This window comes from Vanessa tameamea, chromosome 12 (genome assembly GCF_037043105.1).
Source record: "Vanessa tameamea isolate UH-Manoa-2023 chromosome 12, ilVanTame1 primary haplotype, whole genome shotgun sequence".
Lineage (NCBI taxonomy): Eukaryota > Metazoa > Arthropoda > Insecta > Lepidoptera > Nymphalidae > Vanessa > Vanessa tameamea.
Window position 1 is genome coordinate 10999693 of NC_087320.1, and position 22958 is coordinate 11022650.

General features: G+C 32.5%; 1 protein-coding gene across 1 annotated transcript in view; it reads left to right on the plus strand.

The window, feature by feature from the left end:
* Positions 1-22958, plus strand: part of LOC113398486 (uncharacterized) — a 132135-nt gene that overhangs the window by 93157 nt on the left and 16020 nt on the right. Inside the window, exon 2 of the mRNA XM_026637240.2 lies at positions 17781-17989. Within this exon, the coding sequence (XP_026493025.1) occupies positions 17781-17989 (209 nt within the window). The remainder of the gene's footprint in view (positions 1-17780; positions 17990-22958) is intronic.

Sequence of the window (22958 nt, forward strand, 5' to 3'; positions counted from 1 at the left end):
AACGTAACACACAGACAGACAAGTTACTGTCGCATGCTTAATATTAGTATAGATATCTAATTACAACGCACCTTTTTTATTTAGCCGGCGTTTCAAAGTTTTTTAATTTTAGAATTTTTTTAGTTTCATGCGAGAATTTATTTTTAATGCTATAATATTATTGAAGTCATCTAAATATACAAAAGACGCCATTAAGTAATTAGAACGTCTAAACAACAATATTTAGCACTGATTTTTTTTTGGTTTGACAGGTGAGTGAGCCAATGTAACTAGAAAGATATCACATAACATCTTGGTTGCCAAGATTGTGGTACATTGTTGATGTAAGAAGTACCAATGTCTATGTCATACACACTTACCAAAATTTGCCCAATTGCCAGTCTGTTTGCCTATTAACTTATCTTCAGTAAGGTCGCGTGCATCTGCAAATATGACCGCTGACTACAGGTTCAAACGTACGGAAGGAACACTAAATTTTCATGTGCTTAATTTGTATTTATAATATAATTATGCCATGCTTGCCGAAGGAAAGCATCGTGATTCATCGTTTCAAAACCTGCATGTGTCTAATTTCAGTGAAATTCTGCCACATGTGTATTCCAACACATATTCGAGCAGCGTGGTGTAATAAGCTCCAAACCTTTTCCTCATAGGAAGAGAAGACTTAAGCCCAGCAGTGGAATATTTCCGGGTTCTATACTATACTATACTCGACCGCATCTTTAAATAAAAATAAATGTATAAAACAAGTAAATTATATTGATTGAAAACTATAAAGTTATACTTCTTACTTATTTATTCGTTAAAGTAAATCATTGGTTCAATGATTCAAAATTCAGATGCAATTTAAACTAAATTCATGTAACTAACGTTGGCAAATTAGTATTAATGAACTTAAGATACCACGAGTAGAGCACGCATCGCGGGACGGAGTCGAGTCGAACCGACCGAAATTACTAAAATTACAGCTAAAAGCGTTCGTGAGTTGCCTAATGCATTCGTTCAAGTTATAAGTTTAGCGGTTGTTATTGATACGATTATTAATACATATATATCCATTTTTATATTAATTACATCTTAATAAAAAACCCGTATATTTTAAATTTTGTTTTGTTTTTTTTTTATTTTTCGTTTTTATTATTGGGAGCTATTGTATTTTATATCAGTCTAATTTTAAAACAATATATATTATATTTTTATATATTTGATACATTAAGTTTTTTTTAAGTTGGTGTAATAAAAACAATAAAAAAATTAAATATAATTAAGTCACAAAAATAAAATAAATAATTACTCTACAAATCATACTTAACATAAGTGACAAGAACGTTAGTCGCAATTCCAAATCCCTTGACATATATAAAACATAACACTTATAATATTTATGAATCAAATAAAAACAGATATAATACTAAATATACACAAACATATATAAAGTAACTTTCACCACACGCTCACATGAACTCGCAATCATCATTTAAGATGCACGCGTTCTAACCACTGGCCCATCTCGGCGCTGGACGTACGAAAATACTTAGCATTAATCATGTTTTGTGTAGTACCACTGAAGGTCTTATAATTAGCTATTTCTCCCAGACATATCCATTCAATAGGCGAAGTATAAAAATCAAATATTTTTCTAAATCTTCAATATATACGTCCTTCAAATCTCGAGTACTCGAACCATTCGCTTTTAACTTGTACCAGAACCAAATAGGAAACCTCTCGGTGTGCGCTAGCAGTTTAACCAGCCTTTAGCGAACGCCAACTCCAGGCTAGTTTTCAAAACTTAAATTGCCAAGATACGTTGCAAAGGAACTATTTTTAGTCTTCTTGATACCTGCCAGCTTATTGATGGCGGTCTATTGAAGTTGTGCATCCATTATGTTTCGTGCTGTTCGTAATTAACTTTTTAATTTGATGAGTCTTTTCAGTGCAATCGATGTGCTGGTGCGATGGTAGTATACTGCTTTTTTTTGCTTCTATTGAGAAAAAGAGAAGATCTTGCCAATTTTTCTCAATATAATCTCCATTTGAAATCGATTGTGATTTTATTCATTTCGATACTTATTAGAGCGTATTTGAATTTTGTTTTTTTTCGTCACTGTTTTAAATGAGCAATACTGGCTTAAATTTTTATATGATTTAGAAGTAAGTGAATTATTTGATGTTATGCAATCGCCTTTCCCACTAAATCAATAGTTGGCAATCTAACACTAGTCATGCCTGAAATAGCTAAGTAAATCCACTGCATTGCTGTCCTAGATAGCATTAGATTCAGTTAACATCAAAATTAAGTTCTAGTTATTATATCTTAATAGTATAAAACAATAGAAAAGTTTCAATAGAAAAGTTATCCGTTTCTTTAATAAAAAATCTACAGATATTTTTAACTTTGACGATAAAATACATTAATAAAAAATCATATTATTCAATACAGGATTATATAGCTGATAGAAGGGCTTGAAGCTAATACTTGTTGACCTCCAAGCAGGATATATTATATACATTTATAATTATATTTAATATAACTTTGTATTTTGAAATGTTGAAGAAGAGTAACTACTGAGTTTCTTGCCAGTTCTTCTCGATAGAATCAACATTCCGAACCGGTGGCAGATTCTCTTAATATAGTTTGTAAAATGACGATTTGAAAGTGCTTGTAAAAGCCTACTTGAATAAAGTATAAATTGATTTGTTTTATTTTTAAATCTTATAAATCTAAGTAACAACTTATCCTAATTCACCGAAACGAGAAGTCGTATATCTGACTGTAACAATAAAATATTGCGCTTGGCAGTTAAAATTACTAAGACTTGCATCTATAAACCGTGCACAAATATCAAACAAATATAATCTGTAATTGAAATGCAACTCAAACCATCGTCATCCTCCTGCCCTTATCCCAATTTTATTTGGGATCGGCGCAGCATGTCTTTTCACTCAAAACAATTTATTTATTATTTATATTTTAATTATATTTAGAAAAACTAATAAATAAATATACCTACTACGTTTTTCTTGACAAGCGAACTTTTCTTTAGTAACAAATAGAGTAATAGTTATAATCCCTTCTTTCGTATTTGCACTTACCTGTTTTCTTACAAAGTTTCCCCAAAGGCTGTCTGTGAGAGATCGCAATAAGTGATAAGACAGCCTTTGCTGTTTTCCGTTTACTTATAGATTGTGCAACATAGTTTTTAATTTTTATTATACAACATACGAAGCTTGGAGGCTAATTATTGCTATAATTTTCTTCACGGATATATTCGTCGGAACCTTTGATTAAATTTTTTCTTTACTCTGGCACTTTTGCTTCGAATTTAAAATTAAATACGAATAGCAATATACTCGTTAGCTTCCGTAGCCTTGTCATCGTTTAAGGGTTAAAACCATATACAATTGAATACGACCTCCATTATGGAGATCACTGAAAATGTCGAAGATTTTCATATTTTTTTTTCCTATTGATATAGAAAAATAGCCTTAGAGAGCAAATTAATGTTTGATATCGAATATCAAAAAGGTTTCCTTTTGGATATTCGATATATCAGCCGATATATTCGGCACGAATTCATCACAAACATTTTATAATCATTTTATATAAAAATTTTAAAATTAAATATTGAAAAAGTAAGAATAATTAGTTTAACGTCACACTGGCAGCTTTGTGGAAATGAATGTACTTTGTCATTATTACTTGATTAAAAAAAACTACTGGACGCATTTAAACGCGACTTGTGATAAAAAGGATTGCGGTTTCATTTGAAATGTAAAAAAAAAACTAAAAACTTTTTTCTAGAAACTTAAGCACTTCGAACCAACGCTACTAACGCAGATTAAATTCCAATTTCCTGTCAATAACCGAAGAGTAAGCCTTTCTCTGAGCATATTTAGGAAAAAATATTTGAACGACTCATATAAATAATTTTAATATGTTTATATGAAATATACTTTAGGTTTCTACGGTTTTTAGATCGTATCGAAATAAATTGAGAATTATTAAAGAAATGCACTATGTTGGTCGAGTGGCTAGCATATAAAACCGCAGATCCCGAGTTATTTGCTTAAAACTCCAAAGACAAATAATGAGGTATTGGGATTTTCTATTGAGAATTTCTCAAGAAGCCTGAACCCTGGTAATTGGCAATGCTTACGTAGCTGTAGAACCTTGGGTGGTGCGTAAAGCCTCCTGCACCTGAACTCATTACGGTCGTGTCGTATTTGCTGTTCCATTGAATTATGAGTGTGGGAATTCCACATGTTTACACATTAGCATACTATGCACAAATCAGTCATGAGATTTTTGTTTTAAAATCAATTTAGCCATTACAAGTTAATGAATTGATTACCATAATTTGGATACTTTTTGTCCTTAAACGTTACGAGTATTCATACTCTTTTTTGCCAATCAATATTATTCAAATCTAATAACATATTCATCGGTTTTCTTAGAACTTCTATTCTTTCAGAACTTCGAATCAACATCATGTGCTTCAATTAAAATTTGAAATTGAAGTTAAACAAAATTGAATGTGAAGCTACAACCTTCATAATGTAGAATCTAATCTAATTATTTTTCTTAAGTAAAAGACATTGTCAACTTTGTACTATTAAATGTTCCGTAAAGTGAAGAACACACGAAACACGGCTCCTTATCAAATTTATATTTTAATATTATGTTATAACCTAAGTTTTACATGAGATAAAAAAATTTAAAATTTATCTGTATTTTAGAAATAATTTACTCAACTTTAAATCTGTACTTAAAGTATAGAAGCTGAAGTCGAATGGAGAGCGATGATATAAAATTCTATAAAATTGTTTCAAACAGTAATTTAAACAGACATCAACAAAAAGTATAAATAAAACAAATCAAGAAGTATTCATAATCAAATTATATTATCAAATTAAAATCTTATTCCACATTACAATAAACATTATCGGATCGTTGATAGTTTTTCTGGAAATATTTTTAATAGAAAAACTATCGTCAGCAATATTCGTGCTGCTCGTCATAAAAAATTATATGACATTCGGGACATTCGTACAAATGTAACGTGATTTAATTTATCAACATTTCTCAAGATTACCAAAGTTTGAGTAATAAGCGTAGTGTCGTGTCAACAAATTCACATGGGTTCTGTTTTGTTAATCTTTCTGAAAAATAAAAATAAAAATCGAACCGAGATGGCCCGGTGGTTGGAACGCGTGCATCTTAACCGATGATTTAGAGTTCAAGCCCAGGCAGGAACCACTGAATTTTCTGCTAATGTAATGTAATGACGTAATTGTATCTGATTACATTAACTCCAATTTTAAAGTGCTGATCAACGTCTGATATATTAATTTTATTTAAATTTGAACTGTAATTAGTCAAAAGGAGGTTGGTGAACATTCAGCGTTTAGTCAGATTAGTAAATCTAACTTTGATCGGGGTTCCAGAATCTGGAGGCAGACAACCGAAGTAAAAGTCCTTAAAGAAAATACTTAAAGGCAATAAAACTGAACAATGAGCAAAACTAAGAAAATAATACCCCATTTTCACCATGTGCGCCATTCCAATCTCACGAGTGAGTCATGTTTTCTGAATTGAAAAAAATCTAAGGAGGCTGCAAAAGGAAAGTAATGTCAGGCGTAACTGGAAAAGAAAAAAATTAGCCGAGCGCTTTTCTTTCTCAGTTCAGCCAGTTCCTGAGGCTTAGCTCCGTAAATTACAAAGATTGCTTAGCGGGCGGTTGTCTCGTACATATAAATAATAAAATTAATAATTTTATTCAATCTAGATCTTTACAGCGTATTGCAAGGGTAGGAATACCTTGTTAAATACTATAATGTTAATAATAATATTTCAATTTGTGTTACTTAATATCTTGTAAATTGTAAGCTGTAGGCATAAATGCCTAAGGCTCAGGAGATACTGAAAATATTTGTCACAGTTTTCATAGCATGCCCTGAGCATGCCTCTTCGCTGAGCCATGTCCATAAATATTCGCGTGACGTCAGATGTGCCTCTTTTTTAGCGTAATTTTAAATGAATCAATTTAAATTAAAGTCACATTATTTAGAAGATCACAAAAAAAGATCAATATTAAAATTATGTTCACGCAAAATTTGATCATTAATATTTCTGACACTCTCCAATACTACGTGTCCATGCTTCTCGACATTTAAATGATTAATTATTCGTATTAAGATTCGACATTTTCTTAATATTCATTGGAAAATTTATTACTCCACAATAGTGAGCTAAGCTTGTCTAATTTATATGCATCAGTGAACAGTAATAAGGACTTGGCTCTTCATCGCCACTGTTAACTATGACTTGTTAAGTTGTTGTTGTTAAACAATAATGCTTTGATTTTCCGAGAGCCTTCAAATTGGAATTGTTTCCAGCGTATAGGGTACTTGTTCTCATATAATTCATTACGTTTAAGTTTGTAATAGTTGAATTGTTGCATATATTACTTTTATTTACTGCTAATACAAGTGTTTTTGAATTTGAAATCGCCGTAAATGCACGCACTTGGTTGATGTTTCTGATGTAGAAATTTTTATGCGCATTTATTTTCTATGACGACCTCCGTGGTCGAGTAGTGTGTACACCGGTTTTCATGGGTACTCCGAGGTCCCGGGTTCGATTCGCGGCCGAGTTGATGTAGAAAAAGTTCATTAGTTTTCTATGTTGTCTTGGATCTGGGTGTTTGTGGTACCGTCGTTACTTCTGATTTTCCATAACACAAGTGCTTTAGCTACTTACATTTGGATCAGAGTAATGTATGTGATGTTGTCCAATATTTATTTATTTATGTAATGTAATTTTTAAAAGTCAATAATTTGAGTTTATTTGTATGTGAAACTAATCTAAAAATCAATTAGCTGATTGTTGTAGACGGTTTTCAGCTTCTATTTTTGGAGTTTGTAATAAACGGTCCGGTTTTTCAACGACAAGGTATTGACGAATCTCTACTTTTTGCGATGATCGGAACGAAAGAGGCATTCTCAAAGGAAACGTGTTCAATTTGTACGTTTATATGTTTGTATGTACGTTACGACTACTATCGCTTTGTATAGCAATAATTACATCTACCAAATATCCTATCTATCCAAAAATATTTTATGCAACGGATTATTGAACTTCAACATGTTATAGTTGACATAATATTTGGACGTAGGGTCATATTTAAGCCCGCCAATCATCGCTTATTCCAACGACAAAATATTACTTATTATTGTTACGTTCCGTTTTGAGGGTGAGCGAGCCAATGTAATTGCAGGCGCAAGGGACATCGTTTAGCTTCCAAGGTCGGGGACGGTTGTAATATTTTTTATGTATGTAGTACCGATGTCTATGGGCGGCGACGACCGCTTACTATCCGGTGACCTATTGTTCTATTCTAAAAAAAGTCTAGATTTTTTATTCCGAATATAGGTTTTATGTATAGGTTTTATTTTTGGGGGGAAATGGGTGTTAGTGGTGTCGTTAGCTTTGCAAGAATATTACCCGAACGAAGTAGGGATGGTTAGACAGTTTTATGTAAAGAAGTTTCTTGTGTGGTTTTAATCATACTACTGTTAGTATATATTTTTTTAGATTTTGCCATCTAAAATACCTGAGTTTTATTCCAAGAAGCCGTTACTGATAACAGCTTCTTGGAATAATGACAGCGTTACACTTCAGTGCTATTGTAAGTATGTTAAGTTGTTCGCTCCGCACCTGATCTCTCTACGGTCGTGTCGGATTATCGAACTGACGAAGGCGAAAGAATAAACAGTGCACCTGTGTACCCGTAAACATATGCAATAAAATGTTTCTTTTATTATAGGCCGTTGTGGTTTGGTTTGACGTATAGCATGAGTTTATTAATTTTACGTATCTACGTCATGGATGGTAATATATTTAATATTTGTAAACGGGAGTACACGCGGGTATTATTTTATAAGGAGGAACAAAATAAATAAGCAGCCTTTAGATAATATCTATAAAATTAATCTATACAATTTTATAAGTAGTTTTTGTCTCACGTCCACAAAGTTCTTGAATATATTAATAGAATTTTTAATTAAAAACTACTGAACTCGATTTCACCCTAATCCTCTTAAAATTTGAAATCGTTCATTTAGTTTATATCGACACTTATAAGAAAGCCTTTACAAAGTGGAGCGAAGACCAAAGTCCCGTTTAATGTACCAGAAAATAGAATTTTCTTCGCGTGTTCACGGTAATATAGAGTATTATCCAAATTGCCGGCTCCGTGGGATTCAATAACGCGTGTATTTAATGGTAGCGTTAGCAGCGTATGAGATTTCTTTTAAGACAAATATTAGTTTCAAATTTTGGTTATTTGAAAACCATTCATGTGCGGAATAGATATTATGTACTATATGAGCTATTGCTTGTAACATCGAATAGACTTTAGTCGTATTTTTCTTTATTATGGAACTGTACAAGTTATACTTTCAGAAAACTTGAAAGTCACAGCAGAACACAATGGTGGAATGGGTGCAAAATTTTGGTACTGTATTACTGGTACATTTTTATTAATCCAGGATTATTTCAGACAGTCATAAATTAAATGGTTTTCTAATGACAAAGATGGATAATCTTTATACAAACTTAGTGTAAAACGATAAATACTAAATACTGAACTTCTGGCGGGCACCTGGACGATAAATTTCAATAAAAGTATCATATGAACGCCTCTTGCATAATGTAATATTATATACAAAGAGCGATAAATCAAACTAAACACCGAGATTGAGCAAAATTCGAAAACAACACATAAATAAAAGCTATTCAAATACCAATCGTTATCATTCCAATTTACAGCGACATGTTGTGATTAATGTACTTGATTTTGTTTTGCGTTTTCTACTAAATTTTATGCTGACTTTGTAGCTGGTGCTACCTGCGAGGATAATGTGAGGGTAGTATAACCTCGATGCCCATACTCAATCTTACTTAGGCCATCTGGGAATACAGTTATGTGTTTTTAGCTTAGATTATTTATATATATTCATATACTATCTTACTACAATATAACTAAAACAAATGAGCCAACTTCAAAGTCTTGGTGCGCGTGACAGCTAGATCTTCGCCAAATGTCACACTTTACTAGTGTGCGTGTGTACTCAGTGGCTAACTGTCACTGTGTGCGTTACTATTTTTGCGTTCTCCATTTTGACTATCTATGTAGACATAAATAATCAGAGGGCACATTATCATTTATAGTAAATAAAAAGGGCATTTCAAAGAATTGAAGCGTTATCATTGGTCAATAAGAAAAGCTTCTTTAAATCATCTACTTCTCTATTGGATTAGGCTATAGATACACAATTACACATGTATATATAGTCGAATAAGAACAGTTCGGTTGAACAGATTAACCACAGATTCAAAATCAAAGTTCGCCTATTATATTTGATGACAACAATTAATGACGAATTGAAGGTTAGTCGCCATAATGGTTTCTCGTAAGGAAATATTACATTGGAATGATTCTGTCATTGGCAATTATTAATTAAACCGATTTGACAACTATGATATTGAATAAAATAGTTACGGGTTTGCCTATAACTGTTTCTGATAATGATGATTAGTTATACAATTTTGTATTTTCTTCTTTGAAATTTCAAATCCGAAACCAAACGGTCACAGGAGAGATAAATCAGTATATAACTAAGGACGTTCTATTTTGTTTATCAGTTACAATTTAAGGAATTAAGTCATTCATGTGAATGGAATGAATGAAATGTAATTAAGATCTGCTATTGAAGTGTCCATCTTATTTGAATCTTGTATCTGCTATAACCTCGATCCCACTCATTACTTAGTCTTTTTATATCTTGGAAATTAGACGCAGCAAAGAGAGTGGAATTTAATGTTAAAAGTATGAGAAATCAATTAAAGTTCAGAGTACAGCTACAGAGGTGTTCCATTTGGATACGTTTCTTTTCAACGTAATTATGATTGAATTGCGCTACACTTAGGTAGACTCGCTAGGGGTTCATTCTTAAATATACTATATCCACTGATACATAATACCTCCTACGGAGTTATTCCTGTTACCCAGTTATATTTCTCTGTTGAAAATAGCAGTCGCGACGTCGTCATCCTTAAAATCGTCACCGTCTAATATTATTAATCTAATCACATTACATTTAATATACGAGTATAACATGATTGAAAAGGCAAGCGCAGGCTTTACTGATATTTTTTTCAGCATTCGTCACGAGTTACATGTATTATCACCAAATCTTTTAAACTTGACATACAAACTTATATACATATTTGTAAATAAATCGATACGTTTTTATTTAAAATATATTGGTTAACTTTATGTCTCATAAATATTCAGATTCATCTGCAAGATATAAGGTCAATTATATTCATAAATTAAGATTAAATTCATAGGGCAGGGCTGAAACTCGATCTCTAGGCACAAAGTTATCTATAACGAGGATTGTACCTTCGGGACACGGTTGTTACCCAGAAAATATTGCCATGCGCTCAAAGAATAGTAAGTCATATCAGAATGACAATGGGACCATTTTTGTGTTTTTACAATTTTGTGTATTAATCGAAATGTTAGCGAGCTCGTGGATAACAGCCGAGCTGAGATGACCGTGTTAAGATATTCATTATAAACGATGAATACGAATTGTTCATGTATTCAATTTGTGTTTATTTGTCTCGTGTCAAACCTGCATGTTTTTTTTTATAATCTGCCACATCCGAACAATCGACAGGCGTGGCAAACCTTCTTCTAAAAAGGAGAGCTTATTTTAGATTAGTAGTGGGAAATTTTTTGACAAGTAAAAATCAGGAAGAATAAATTAATTTTGATGTCCTAATGGAAGTAAACGTCCGGTTTCATAAATATGTGGTACGTTTAATGACAATGTATTTTCTTCGTGGTTTATTTTAAATTGAAACTATAAATATTATTAATTTCAAATTTTATTAAAATCATCATTAACCATCTCTAATTCTAATTCTCAATATAATATATAACAAAATAAATCTAATTTGTTTTCTTTTCTGTTCACCTCTAACTCTAGTCGATTCTTAGCTCCTTCTCACTCCTACCTTGCTCAGATGATATACAATTGAAATCTATGCTTTTTCTTTACAAATCTTATACTCCTCTTAAAATATTAAGCACAAATTATTGTCTCAAAACTGATCCCTTACAGCGCCTTCAAAAAGAGACGTTTCAGCTAACATTGACGACGATTAAATCTTATATACTAGATTATTTACTTTCCTTTTATAACTGAACGATGTCATTAAAAATTAATAAGAATATACATGAAATAAACATAATATATAAACAAATTTTACTACTGGAATCTGGTCTTATATGATGCCTATTTTAATGCCACCTTCTGTTCCGTGTCGCGATCATGAAGCAAGTCATTCAAATTCAAGGGATGATCCGATAGAAGTGGGTTATTTATATTCAACTGCTGTTCAAAGACAGCATGTGGGGATGAATCCCAGGGCATATGATATGTAAGATAGAAAATTTCACTGGTTTGCAAATTTGTATAAGTCTCCTTTGCTTTTTACTCAGCTTCCGCTATGTCTGGATCCAAGATGTTGACGATTGCAGACTTTGTGCGACTCATAAATTACATCACTAGTCGAACTTTAAGCCTTAATTTCAATAAGAATAATTATCACGGGTTTCTGTTATCTATTGCAACACTATATATTAAAACTTCATTTTGTACACAAGTGACATAATCCTGGATCTCATTTGTTTTGTCTATCGATTTATTTATTCTTTATTGATAAAATATTAGTTAATCTAAGAGTGTTCGATAAACTTAAGAAAAATAATTATTGTAATATTTAATTTAAAATAGACTAATATATTTTTAATGATTCATTTGAATTTATCTTGAAGCCTACTCAATTTACAAGGCTTACATATTTCTTGAAAATGTAGATTCAAGTTGTTGAAATTCCCGTGGGAATTAAGTCATTTCACGGTTTAAAAAATATAAATTGCTTGCAACTCTAGGTGGAAGAAGTAAAAAAACCTTTTTAAAATACAAACAAATAAGAGCATGCAGAATTTGAACGTAAAATTTCAATCACTGACATCATTTTTTTAATGAATATAGGCACATGTAAATTCAATGGTGCTTGTCTAGTTTTGAACCCGCAATCATCGGTTAAGTTGCACGCGTTCCAATGACCAGGCCGGAAAATGTAAAAATATATTCTGATACAAAAATTATCTGTAAATATAACCATTAGGTATTTTGCTTGTCTATAAATAAGGCAATTTATAAATACACTGTTTACAGCAATAGTCGAGACGAGAGCCGAGATGGCCCAGTGGTTAGAACGCGTGCATCTTAACCGATGATTTCGGGTTCAAAACCAGGCAGGCACCACTGAATTTTCATGTGCTTAATTTGTGTTTATAATTCATCTCGTGCTCGGCGGTGAAGGAAAACATCGTGAGGAAACCTGCATGTGTCTAATTTCAATGAAATTCTGCCATATGTGTATTCCACCAACCCGCATTGGAGCACCGTGGTGGAATATGCTCCATACCTTCTCCTCACCGGGAGAGGAGGCCTTAGCCCAGCAGTGGGAAATTTACAGGCTGATTATGTATGTTCAGCAATAGTAGCGTTATATGTAATTCATCTTCAATGTATTCCACCAAATTAGGTAAGAACTATGTAGTCCATTATTTTATAATGATGCAGACGAATAAAAAGTATTTCCATAAATAATGATAGTGGATTAAATATTCATTTCAACGCTTTGTTTGAAAGCAGGCTTAGCAAGCCCGCCTGGATAGGTAGCACGCACTTCTGTCGTATTCCGATTTAAATAAACCACATGGAATATACCATCATCATAGATCCCAAGATTGGTGGCGCATTAGCGATGTAAATGATGGTTAATATTTCTTACCTTACCAATGTCTATGGGCGATGGTGGCCACTTACTATTAGGTGGACCATTTGCAGACGTTTGTACGTGAATCGTTTTAAATAAAATAAAATATTAATCTTTCACATTTGGACATAAAAGAATAAATTATAGGAATTAACTCAAAACCATTTAGTATCATCTTACTTGAGCTCACTTAACTGTACTGACAAATAATGAGGTTATTTTAAATAGCTTACCTATTTGAAAGATACCGACATTAATTATGAAATAGAACTATGGAATAAAATTTATGCTGAAATCTTCATTTTATTTAGAATTTCTAGGTATTGCAGACGTTTCTTAGAAATTTTGCATTATATAATCTTTTGAAACTAAGTTGTTTATCTATGCAAGCGATTCATCTAGATTATATTAATATTTTAATAAAATTATACACTTTATATAAATACTTTTTGCTTCGTACAACATTGATTATGACGACACTAATGTTATTAGTTACTATCAAAGCTATAATAAACCAATAGTTTCGATAGTAAGTGGCTGTATAATGTTATTAAAGCAATATAACACTGGTTAGGGCATTGCGCGGAATGTTCTGGAAGGTCGAGTAGCATTCGTTGATTTACCGACAAATTGAACTGAACAACAATTGAACCCGTGACTAGTCACGGCCTTCCTAAAATAAATAAAATGTTAACAGGTGTGCGAATAAAACTCGTAGATCTTTATCCAATGGAGGGGTTTCGTGTAAGCTCGTCGGGTCAGTTAAAACCCACGTAAAATATTATACTGCCAAATATCGATACTTTTGCTGGGTTTAAGTTTGAAGTGATATGTACTAGAGTTCATTGACAGAAAATACTCATAACGTTTAATACCATGCGCTCAGGACCTGAGTCACTAGACCGAAAAATCTGTTAAACTCATGAACTAATAATGTAGTGTAACCGTGACTTTAGATATTAATGTTGGAAATAAGAAAGTCAAATACATTGTCTTATAGTCAACCTTTTATGAACGAAGTTTTTGATTGTAGAAATTTGAATAAAATAATAATAAAAAATAATTATAGTGTAGAACGTTCCGTCTTTTCAATTTTCCTTCCTAAGACTTCCAAAAATCCTTTTTCAGTGAAAAGAGTAACTACAGCGCCATTGTCTATGGGTGATGGTGACCACTTACCATCAGGTGGCCCGTATGCTCGCGCGCCAACCAAAAACATAAAAATAAAAAAAAATGTCCAACGTGTGGCACGCAAGTTGCAAGGGAACATTCTTAAAAAAAATATCACAAAACAAAGGTGCAATGCTGCTGCTGTACATGTTGGCTTAATTTAGTGCATTCATAGAGTTTGACTAGATAAAAAAAAAAATTACGCGTATGCATATATTGGAGAAAATCGCTAGTTCACAAAAACGTGATATACGTCAACGTATATACGTCAGCCTAGAAAGTAACTTGCGATGAACATTCAAAGTATCATTTATAAATGGAATTGCAAAGTTTGACGTCAAGTATGCAGTTGATATATTATATAAAAGCAATTTAAACTTTTTGAACGTTGAAGTTTATAAGCAATAGTCAGCTACTACGTAAAAAATCTATATACAAATAAACGTAATTGCTTTCTGTGATTATGAAATCACAAGTTACCAAAAGCATAATTCTTAACGCTCTTTGTTTGTCTGGATGACTCTTTAAAAATACTAATATGATGATTGTATTTTATTTGATCGTACGGTCTACTATTTAGCCTGTATTTCATAAAAAAATCACCTAAAAATATCAAAGTTATAACAAATAAAAAAAATAATTTTTATTTATTAACCGCTATTTTTTTATAATTATGTAATCATCTTCATTTTGAAATTGCCATATTAAGTTATAAAAGGCCTTGTCTCGCTTTAGTCAATAAGAAGTTAGTTGTTCCTTCTATTTTTTCTCTCACTTGGAAAACGCGTTACAAGTTTCCACCACGTCAAGTGATTCACCGTGGTTCAGGGCGCCTAGCGCGCTCTAGTACACCGGAATGCTAAATAATCATTGGTACCCACTCCGTAACCGCGGTAACCTCTCAGCGGTCTCCCTCTTCGGCGGGCATCACGGGATCGCTCTCGCATGCTACTGTGACGAAGGTTGTAGCAACTCAAGCAACGTTTGTTTGTATGCAATAAAGAATAAATAAATAAATAAAGTTTCAATTTTTTCAAAGTGTATAATACAAATTGTCTTAAAAACCGCTAGTTTCATAAGATTTTATTTTCAGGCTGGATTTGATTTAGGAATATTGGATTTTACCAACTACGATATATACTATTTGATGGATATTCTGTTTGATAGTATTTTCTTTATTTCCATCAATATACCAAATAAGGCTAAAAGCTTTATGTTTTCATCATCTTGTCGGTTTTAGTTTTAGTCAAAGCTAACTGGTTTAACTAAAACTAAAACCGCCAATATATTTGCTAAGTCGATTAGTACCATTGCTTTTAGGTTCAACAGTCTATTATGTGTAATTAGTATAGTAGTAAATAGAGAGAGAATTAGTTAAATTAAATTAAAATATTGGCTTATAATTACAAATGTGTGCGATGACTCGTACAGTATATTTATTTAAATATTAGTGGAGCGAAAAAATAAGAAGAAAGAAACTGATATAAGGAAATATTTCAAAGAGTAAACATAAAAAGAAAAATTGTAATTCTCGGCATTTGAATCACTCTGCTTACTGACGAAAACATTAATATCCGTTTCGTAGTTAAAAAGATCTAAGTATACAGATTATACATGTAATATAAATATAAAGGTTTAAGTCTAATCTATTATAAAATAAAACTTTTTTAGGTTTCAGAAAAAGATAACTTGCTAGAGCATATATCTTTAATATCGATTTATAAAATAATTATAATGACCCAAAAAGTCAACTCGGAACAACTCGTATTCGTTCCACAATAAACGTATCATTTCTGTAAAATTTATTCAATTTAAAATAAAATGCGAGACCATGAAAGAATTTCGATTGAAAGAAACCATTTCATATTATATGAGTATTGTAATCTGTCGGGAATCCGAATCAAATCAAATTAAAATAAACTTTATACAAGTAGACTTTTCGTCAATTTACAAGATTAAATTAAATTTAAAGCTTAAAGTCCTGGCAAAAAACCGACGTGAATTGAGTAAATATTTTTTCCACTTATTAAATTGCCTAATTATGCTAATGAAATATAATTTAATTTTTTTTATTCACTTCATATATATAATTTCTTATCAAATCTTATTTATTAAATCCTTTACAATTTGATTTAAATTTATTGATTAGTTAAAACAAATTTATCTCAATCAGGGTTGGAGCTCAAAATTCAAAACTGTCATTATAAAGGTCATTTTTATTTTATTCATTTTGATTATAATATACAGTTAAATTAATCCTGGATATCTAACGAAGGTTCCCTTTGATATCCAGTGAAGTAGAGAATATAAAAATCTTATCACAAAATGTTGCAGTTCACTTTGAGAAAACCTTGATAGAGTGCCCGAGGCACGTTTGACTTCCATTAATATATTGACATTAACCAGAGCGATACTAACTATCATCAATGTGTGGTTGGAAATAATCTTTTTATAATTTTTTTGGACGTAAACCGACTACTTTAGATTTATACGAAAAAGTGATCAAATACTGTGTGAACTTCTAATAACAAGTTATGGATAATCTAGTCTTATGAGATAATTATGTTTTTAATTTTTTATGAACTTTAAAATATTAAATAAAATTCTGCTTGTATCAAATAATCTGTGTTGGAGTAGTGAGGTAAAAATACTTGCAAACTTACCCTCACTAGCAGTAGGAATTTCAAAGAAATTACTTGTGAAGTGAGCAGTAATGAAGAACAGTATATCTAAGGTTAACATTTCTGTCTTAAAACAAAAACTTTATAATATCCATACGAAAAATTTTAATTTTGACAGACTCGCTGAACCGGCCGCTTTATCTGCGGAAAATTTAATAATCTTTACATATTAATAATAACACATAAACCGTCATCCCACATTTTAACCCCTCGAAGGCTGAATTCAACAAGCCTAGCCTATGTTCTTCTCTGGGACTGAAATTATCGTCATACGTAATCTCATAAAATCTATTCAGCGGTTTGAGTGTGAAGAGGAAACAGATAATGTTACTTTCGCATTTATGCTATTAGTATAGATATAGATTTAAAAATAAACTTCTTTTATGTAAAATCATCATCATCATCATCATCAGCCCATATTCGTCCACTGCTGGATATAGGCCTCTCCAAATGCACGCCACTGTAGTATTTCTTCGGCAACTCGCATCCAGCTCCTGCCAGCCGTCTTGCGCAAATCGTCACTCCACCGCTAAAACAACATTTGTAACAATTCTTTTTAATTTATGGCAATTCTAATGAATTGACTGGATTTACGTATCGCTATATTATCAAAGCAGTGATCTCAAAAAATATTTTTAAGAGACCCTCTGTGGTGCCTCCCCTCTGGTCCAGGGTTGGACGACCATTCACGGTTATGTGCATAAGGGACTCCGTGGTGCTCTTCGAAGGGTTCAGCTGATTTTTAGTAACATTTCGACACTCTTTTGCTGGCGAATCCTGCATACGGCCGCACCTATACAAAAGCATTTTTCCAATTAATAATAAAAAAAAAGGATTGGAATATCATCGCCGAAGTGTCACCCATGGCAACCTGGACTAAAACGAGCCTGGTTATCTTAATAGTAAAATATGTAACATCATTTAGAAATATATTAAAACGTTCCAAAACTGTTGACAATGTTAAGAATATTTCCAATTGTTGACTAAGATTCTCTTTGTTACAGGTGTAACCAGTTTGAAAGACGTTCAGCTCCTAGTCGAACCTTCAACCGTAATCAAAGGAGGAACAGCCGCTCTCATTTGCTACAGAGACATGCAAGGCGCGCCGTTATACTCCGTCAAGTGGTATCGTGGCAACCACGAATTCTTCAGGTACACTCCTTTAGAGGTGCCTGAAACAAGAGTATTTGGACTGCCAGGGATTTATGTTGATGTAAGTATTATTTATATATTTTTGAAAGTATAACTATACTAAAGTCTTTATAAAAATAAAATGGGATGTTTTACCATGAAATTCGGGAAAGAAGGTAATTATCATGACTTAAAAAAAGCGAACAAGTATCACTAAAATCATCACAACTAAATAACTGTTGTAATTGTAACTCGTGTTTTTTTATGGCATTGGTTGGCGGACGTGCATATGGTCCACCTGATGGTAAGTGGTCACCATCGCCCATAGACAAAGGCACTGTAAGAAGTATTAACCATTCCTTACATCCCCTATGCGCCACCATGCGCCACCTTGGGATCTAAGATATTATATCCCTTGTGCCTGTGATTACACTGGCTCACTCACCCTTTTAACCGGAACACGACAATACAGAGTACTGTTATTTGGCGGTAGAATATCTGATGAGTGGGTGGGTGGTTTTTATTTCATATAATTAAGTTTACCATCAGATAGGCTACTTGATGGTCAGTGATCGCTATCACTTATAGTCATTGGCACTTTAAGAAATTTTAACCTTCGCATAGATGCCCAAGGCGCCACCAACTTTGGGAACTAAACTATCTTAGTACTTTTGGACCTAAACGTATTGATAATGTTTCACTCTTCAAACCAAAACACAAAAATACTAAGTGTTGCTGCTTGGCGGTAGAATACGTGCTGAGTGAGTGGTATCTATCCATACGGGTTTGCATCAAGCCTTACCGTCAAGTAAATCTACTACATAGTAGCCTATATACAGAAACATTAAGTTCAAGTCCCTCAAGCCCTCGACTAATCTACGACACGAGTTTTCCGCTGCGCAATTAATCTCGGATTTTAGAACGTGTCGTGGTCAGATATTTCGTTCAGTAAAACTTTTGATCCCTGAGTGGTTTAGTCGTCGTTTCACTTTCTAGTTCGTTTAAAAAACGCAGAACTTTTCGATAAATTATTATAAAAAAAAAACTTTATCATAATTGATCCAACGGTGGCTTTATATTCCTTATTAACTTATTTGGGCACGAAATTTTCTCGAAGTTTACGGTTTTCGTTAGAATGAGTTGTATCTACCCAGACCTTTAAATCGTGTATGTACGTGACAATATATAATATAAAAGCAAAGTATGTAAATAACTGATGGGATAATACACATTCTCGTTTTGACAGTTTTCTTTCAGCCACCAGTGCGAGATCAATACTATGTTTTTTTGTAATCCTTAAGAGAATAAAAATACTCAACCAGTACACATAACATTTATACCAGAAGCGCGCTACATGCGATTTGGTGAAATTCTTAGTGTATATTGTCATATAAATAGCTGAGTTCTTGTTTTAAATTTAAACTTTCGTAATTTAAATAGTTTATTTGAGACATGAATATTCTACAATTAAATAAAGGTACCTTACAAAGAATAGATTAACTATAAATAGAAAAAAAAAGGTTTCAAAATCAATGACTACAAACGTGACCAAAATTGGTGTACCATTCAGCTTCCAAGTTGTGTTCCAAAATTAAATACTGATTTCCAATTATATATATGAGGCATACCACAATTGGATTCTTGGTCTGTAATTAAGTTCCGAAGTATACACATTAAATAAATGATAGAAAATTATACGACGAACAAAATTACTTTAATTGTCACCTTCGAATATGTAAATACGTGAGTTTGAAAGAACACCCGAACTCGAAACTCATAATGCGGTCGATGAACTTCACAAAACAATGCTTATTTACTGAGAAACGATAAAGCTTCCACGAATATACATAATTTTAATCCCTATACACGTATGATGTATGTATAATAAGACTGTAACGTGTGTGTGTTCATAAGAGGAGAGTGTGTGTTAAGCCGATACATGTGTGTGAATGAAGAAGATTATAACATGTATTACAAACTAAATTATAATTAATTAATATTAATAATTGTACAAAACAAATTTAAAAATCTTAGTATGACTATTTCATATCCATACTAATATTATTAATTCTAAAATAGCTGTGTCTTTCTGCGTGTTGCTCTTCTGCGGCCAGACTACTAAACCGATTTTGTTGATTTCCTTTATTTGCTTTATAGAAAGCTCAATCTCCAGGATATCTCCTCATATGCATACTTTTTACGCCTAAAACCTGATTACAAATCCTTAAAAAGTGAACAAAGCCGCGGGCGTCAACAAGTATCGAAATATATACACATTAATGGTGATGTGTCAAATTCAGGTTCGATGTTCAGCTTACAAGTTTCGTTCAGAAACCGGACACTGCTTTTCAATTGTACGATCCCTCTTTGTCTCCGGCAGACGACGTGATATAAATTTAAATGGAAAACTAATATAAATATTTATTCAATAATATTTTTAAATTTAAAAAATTCACCCGAAAAACTAGATGAAAGATTAATAATCATAATGAAAATAAAGACATATATTCAACTACTGTCAGGCGATTCTTACAATCAATTTTGAAACGTTATTTAAAATAAAGATTAAATTAAAGGCTTATATCGGTCGGAATGTAGATTCTACTGAAAACAACCAAGAACAATATTACTAAAAGATAACTTCACGATTTTTTATCTATAATGATAGTATATAAAAGTATGAGTATCTCTGTCTGTTTATTGCTCTGTCACGACCAAGCCTCTGAACTGACTTTAATGACATTTGGTACGAAGCAGCCAAGGAAGTTTGAGCTTCAAGGATCGACTTAGGCTACTTTTTAACGCCTCAGACCTGACAACTAACTCCTAAAACGCAAGCGAATCTGCGGCCGACATCTAGCTATCTATACATTATTACATTCCGGTACAGCTAGTATCGGAATACTTGGCGTTGATATTTCGAGCCTCGTTCAGTTCCGCGGTTACTTGGAAGGTAAATCCAAATTGGCATCAAAAAAGCTCGATGTGCTCAGCGAAGCAAGATGTAGAGCAGCGCGAATTATCGACGATCAAGCCCTTTCCGATCTGCTTGATCCTTTGGCTTTGCTTAAGATGTTGGATCAATCTGCATCTTCCACCGAATTTTTCACGGGGAATGATCCGAAGAATTGTTTGGATTCATCCCGGCTGGTGTATTTCACCCGCAATCTACAATAGCGCGATTTTTAAGACATTTTCTGCCTCGTACAACCACTATGTGGAACCAGCTTATGCCGGCGGTTTTTCCGAACCGATACGACTTGGGAACCTTCAAGAAAAGAGCGTACTCCTTCCTTAAAGGCCGGCAATGCACCTGCACGCATCCCGGTGTTACAGATGTCCATGGGCGGTGGTAGTCACTTCCCATCAGTTGAGCCTCCTGCTCATTTGCCACCAATCACATAAAAAAAGCAATCTTGTACAAAATAATATTATGCCCAATTTATCTTTGTAACTTACAAACACAAAAAAATACTATTTGAAATTGGTTAGAGTAATTAATTTGAATAAATTGAATTTTGATCAAAGGCGTGGTAATTACTCGTACTTATTACTGTTTTGTATTAAATAATTAATAAACTTATTATTTTCGCGATTAAAAGCTATCGAGTATTTCTGTTATATTAAGATGTCTTTGGATCGGTCAATGAACTCGATCAATTCAGCCATGAAATCGCAATTTCTGCTTGTTATTTAATATTAATTTGAGTTCAATGACCTTAGAATTTCCTTGTCAGTGCTTGTTATATTTATAAGATTTTCTTGTTATAATTTCAAATCAGTAGTCGGACTAGCATTTGGGTCACCTGATGGTTACTACTCTCCGTAGACATTGGCCCCGTCAGACATTTTAACCATCTGTTGCATCACAAATGCCTCACCAACCTTGAAAATTAAGATGTTATGTCCCATATGCCTATAGTGACGCTGGTTCACTCACTCTTCAAACCAGAAGACAACAATACTGAGATAGAAGATATCATCATACTTTTACACAGGATTGCAGATATCCCTAACACCTATTGAATTAAGTTTAATATGAATAATATATATTATAAGGCCAAAGCTTTGGATTGTCATTTTATCACCGGTGTCGAAACATAAGTTACCTGGTGGCGCTGTCTGTCTGGCGAGTGGTTTGGTTCTGTTCAGTAGTTTAATGAACGTCGGCGACGACACTATTGCCTAGGAACTGCTTAGTGTTTAACTGCTCCTCATTTAGAGAATTATTTCGATATTTGATATTACAGTGATTTTGTCAATGTTGTCTTATTGTGCACGATACCCATGTACAACGTGTACACACCTTTACTGAAAACACAGCCTATTTTATTCTATTATTGACTAAATACTTTACATATGTGTTTGTACAAAAGCGTTAATAACAATAATAACAACATAAACATAATATTTTTTTAATTAAATTTTCTTTTTATTAAAACAGATATAAAAGGTCAAAAATAACTATTAGAATAAAGGCGGGTTACACCTTTTCTTTCTCCGCTGTCAAAGGTACCACGCTATTATTGACAATGTTTGAAAAATGATGGCGTTCTTACTCACAATAAAGAATTTTGTAATATAAATTCTTTGAATTTGCATACGTTATAAATATACAATTTAAATTTTTAAGTTTCAGATAAATTCCTGTCGAGTTGATTAATATTCTGGGTGCGATGAAAACTATGGATTTTGTCTCGACTATGACGCAAATCAGTCATCTTGCTAATTTAAATTTAAGTTATTATTTTTAGTAATAATGCATGTTAAAATTATTCGAAAGCAGCTGCAGCAACTATATTATACTTCTAATCAAGACTATTGGAATATTGGACAAAAGTTGGATCCAATGTCATTATATCCGTATTGATTAGAGATTATTCATTATTATTAAATTATATTTGACATAACTAAATATAAGGGTACATTCAAAGAAGAAAAATATTTCTATATAAAACAAAATTGCATACATAAATTCCTAGGTAAACACGAGCTGGATACAAAGTCTACATTAAATAAATTAAGTACATAATATATTATACAAAGATTTC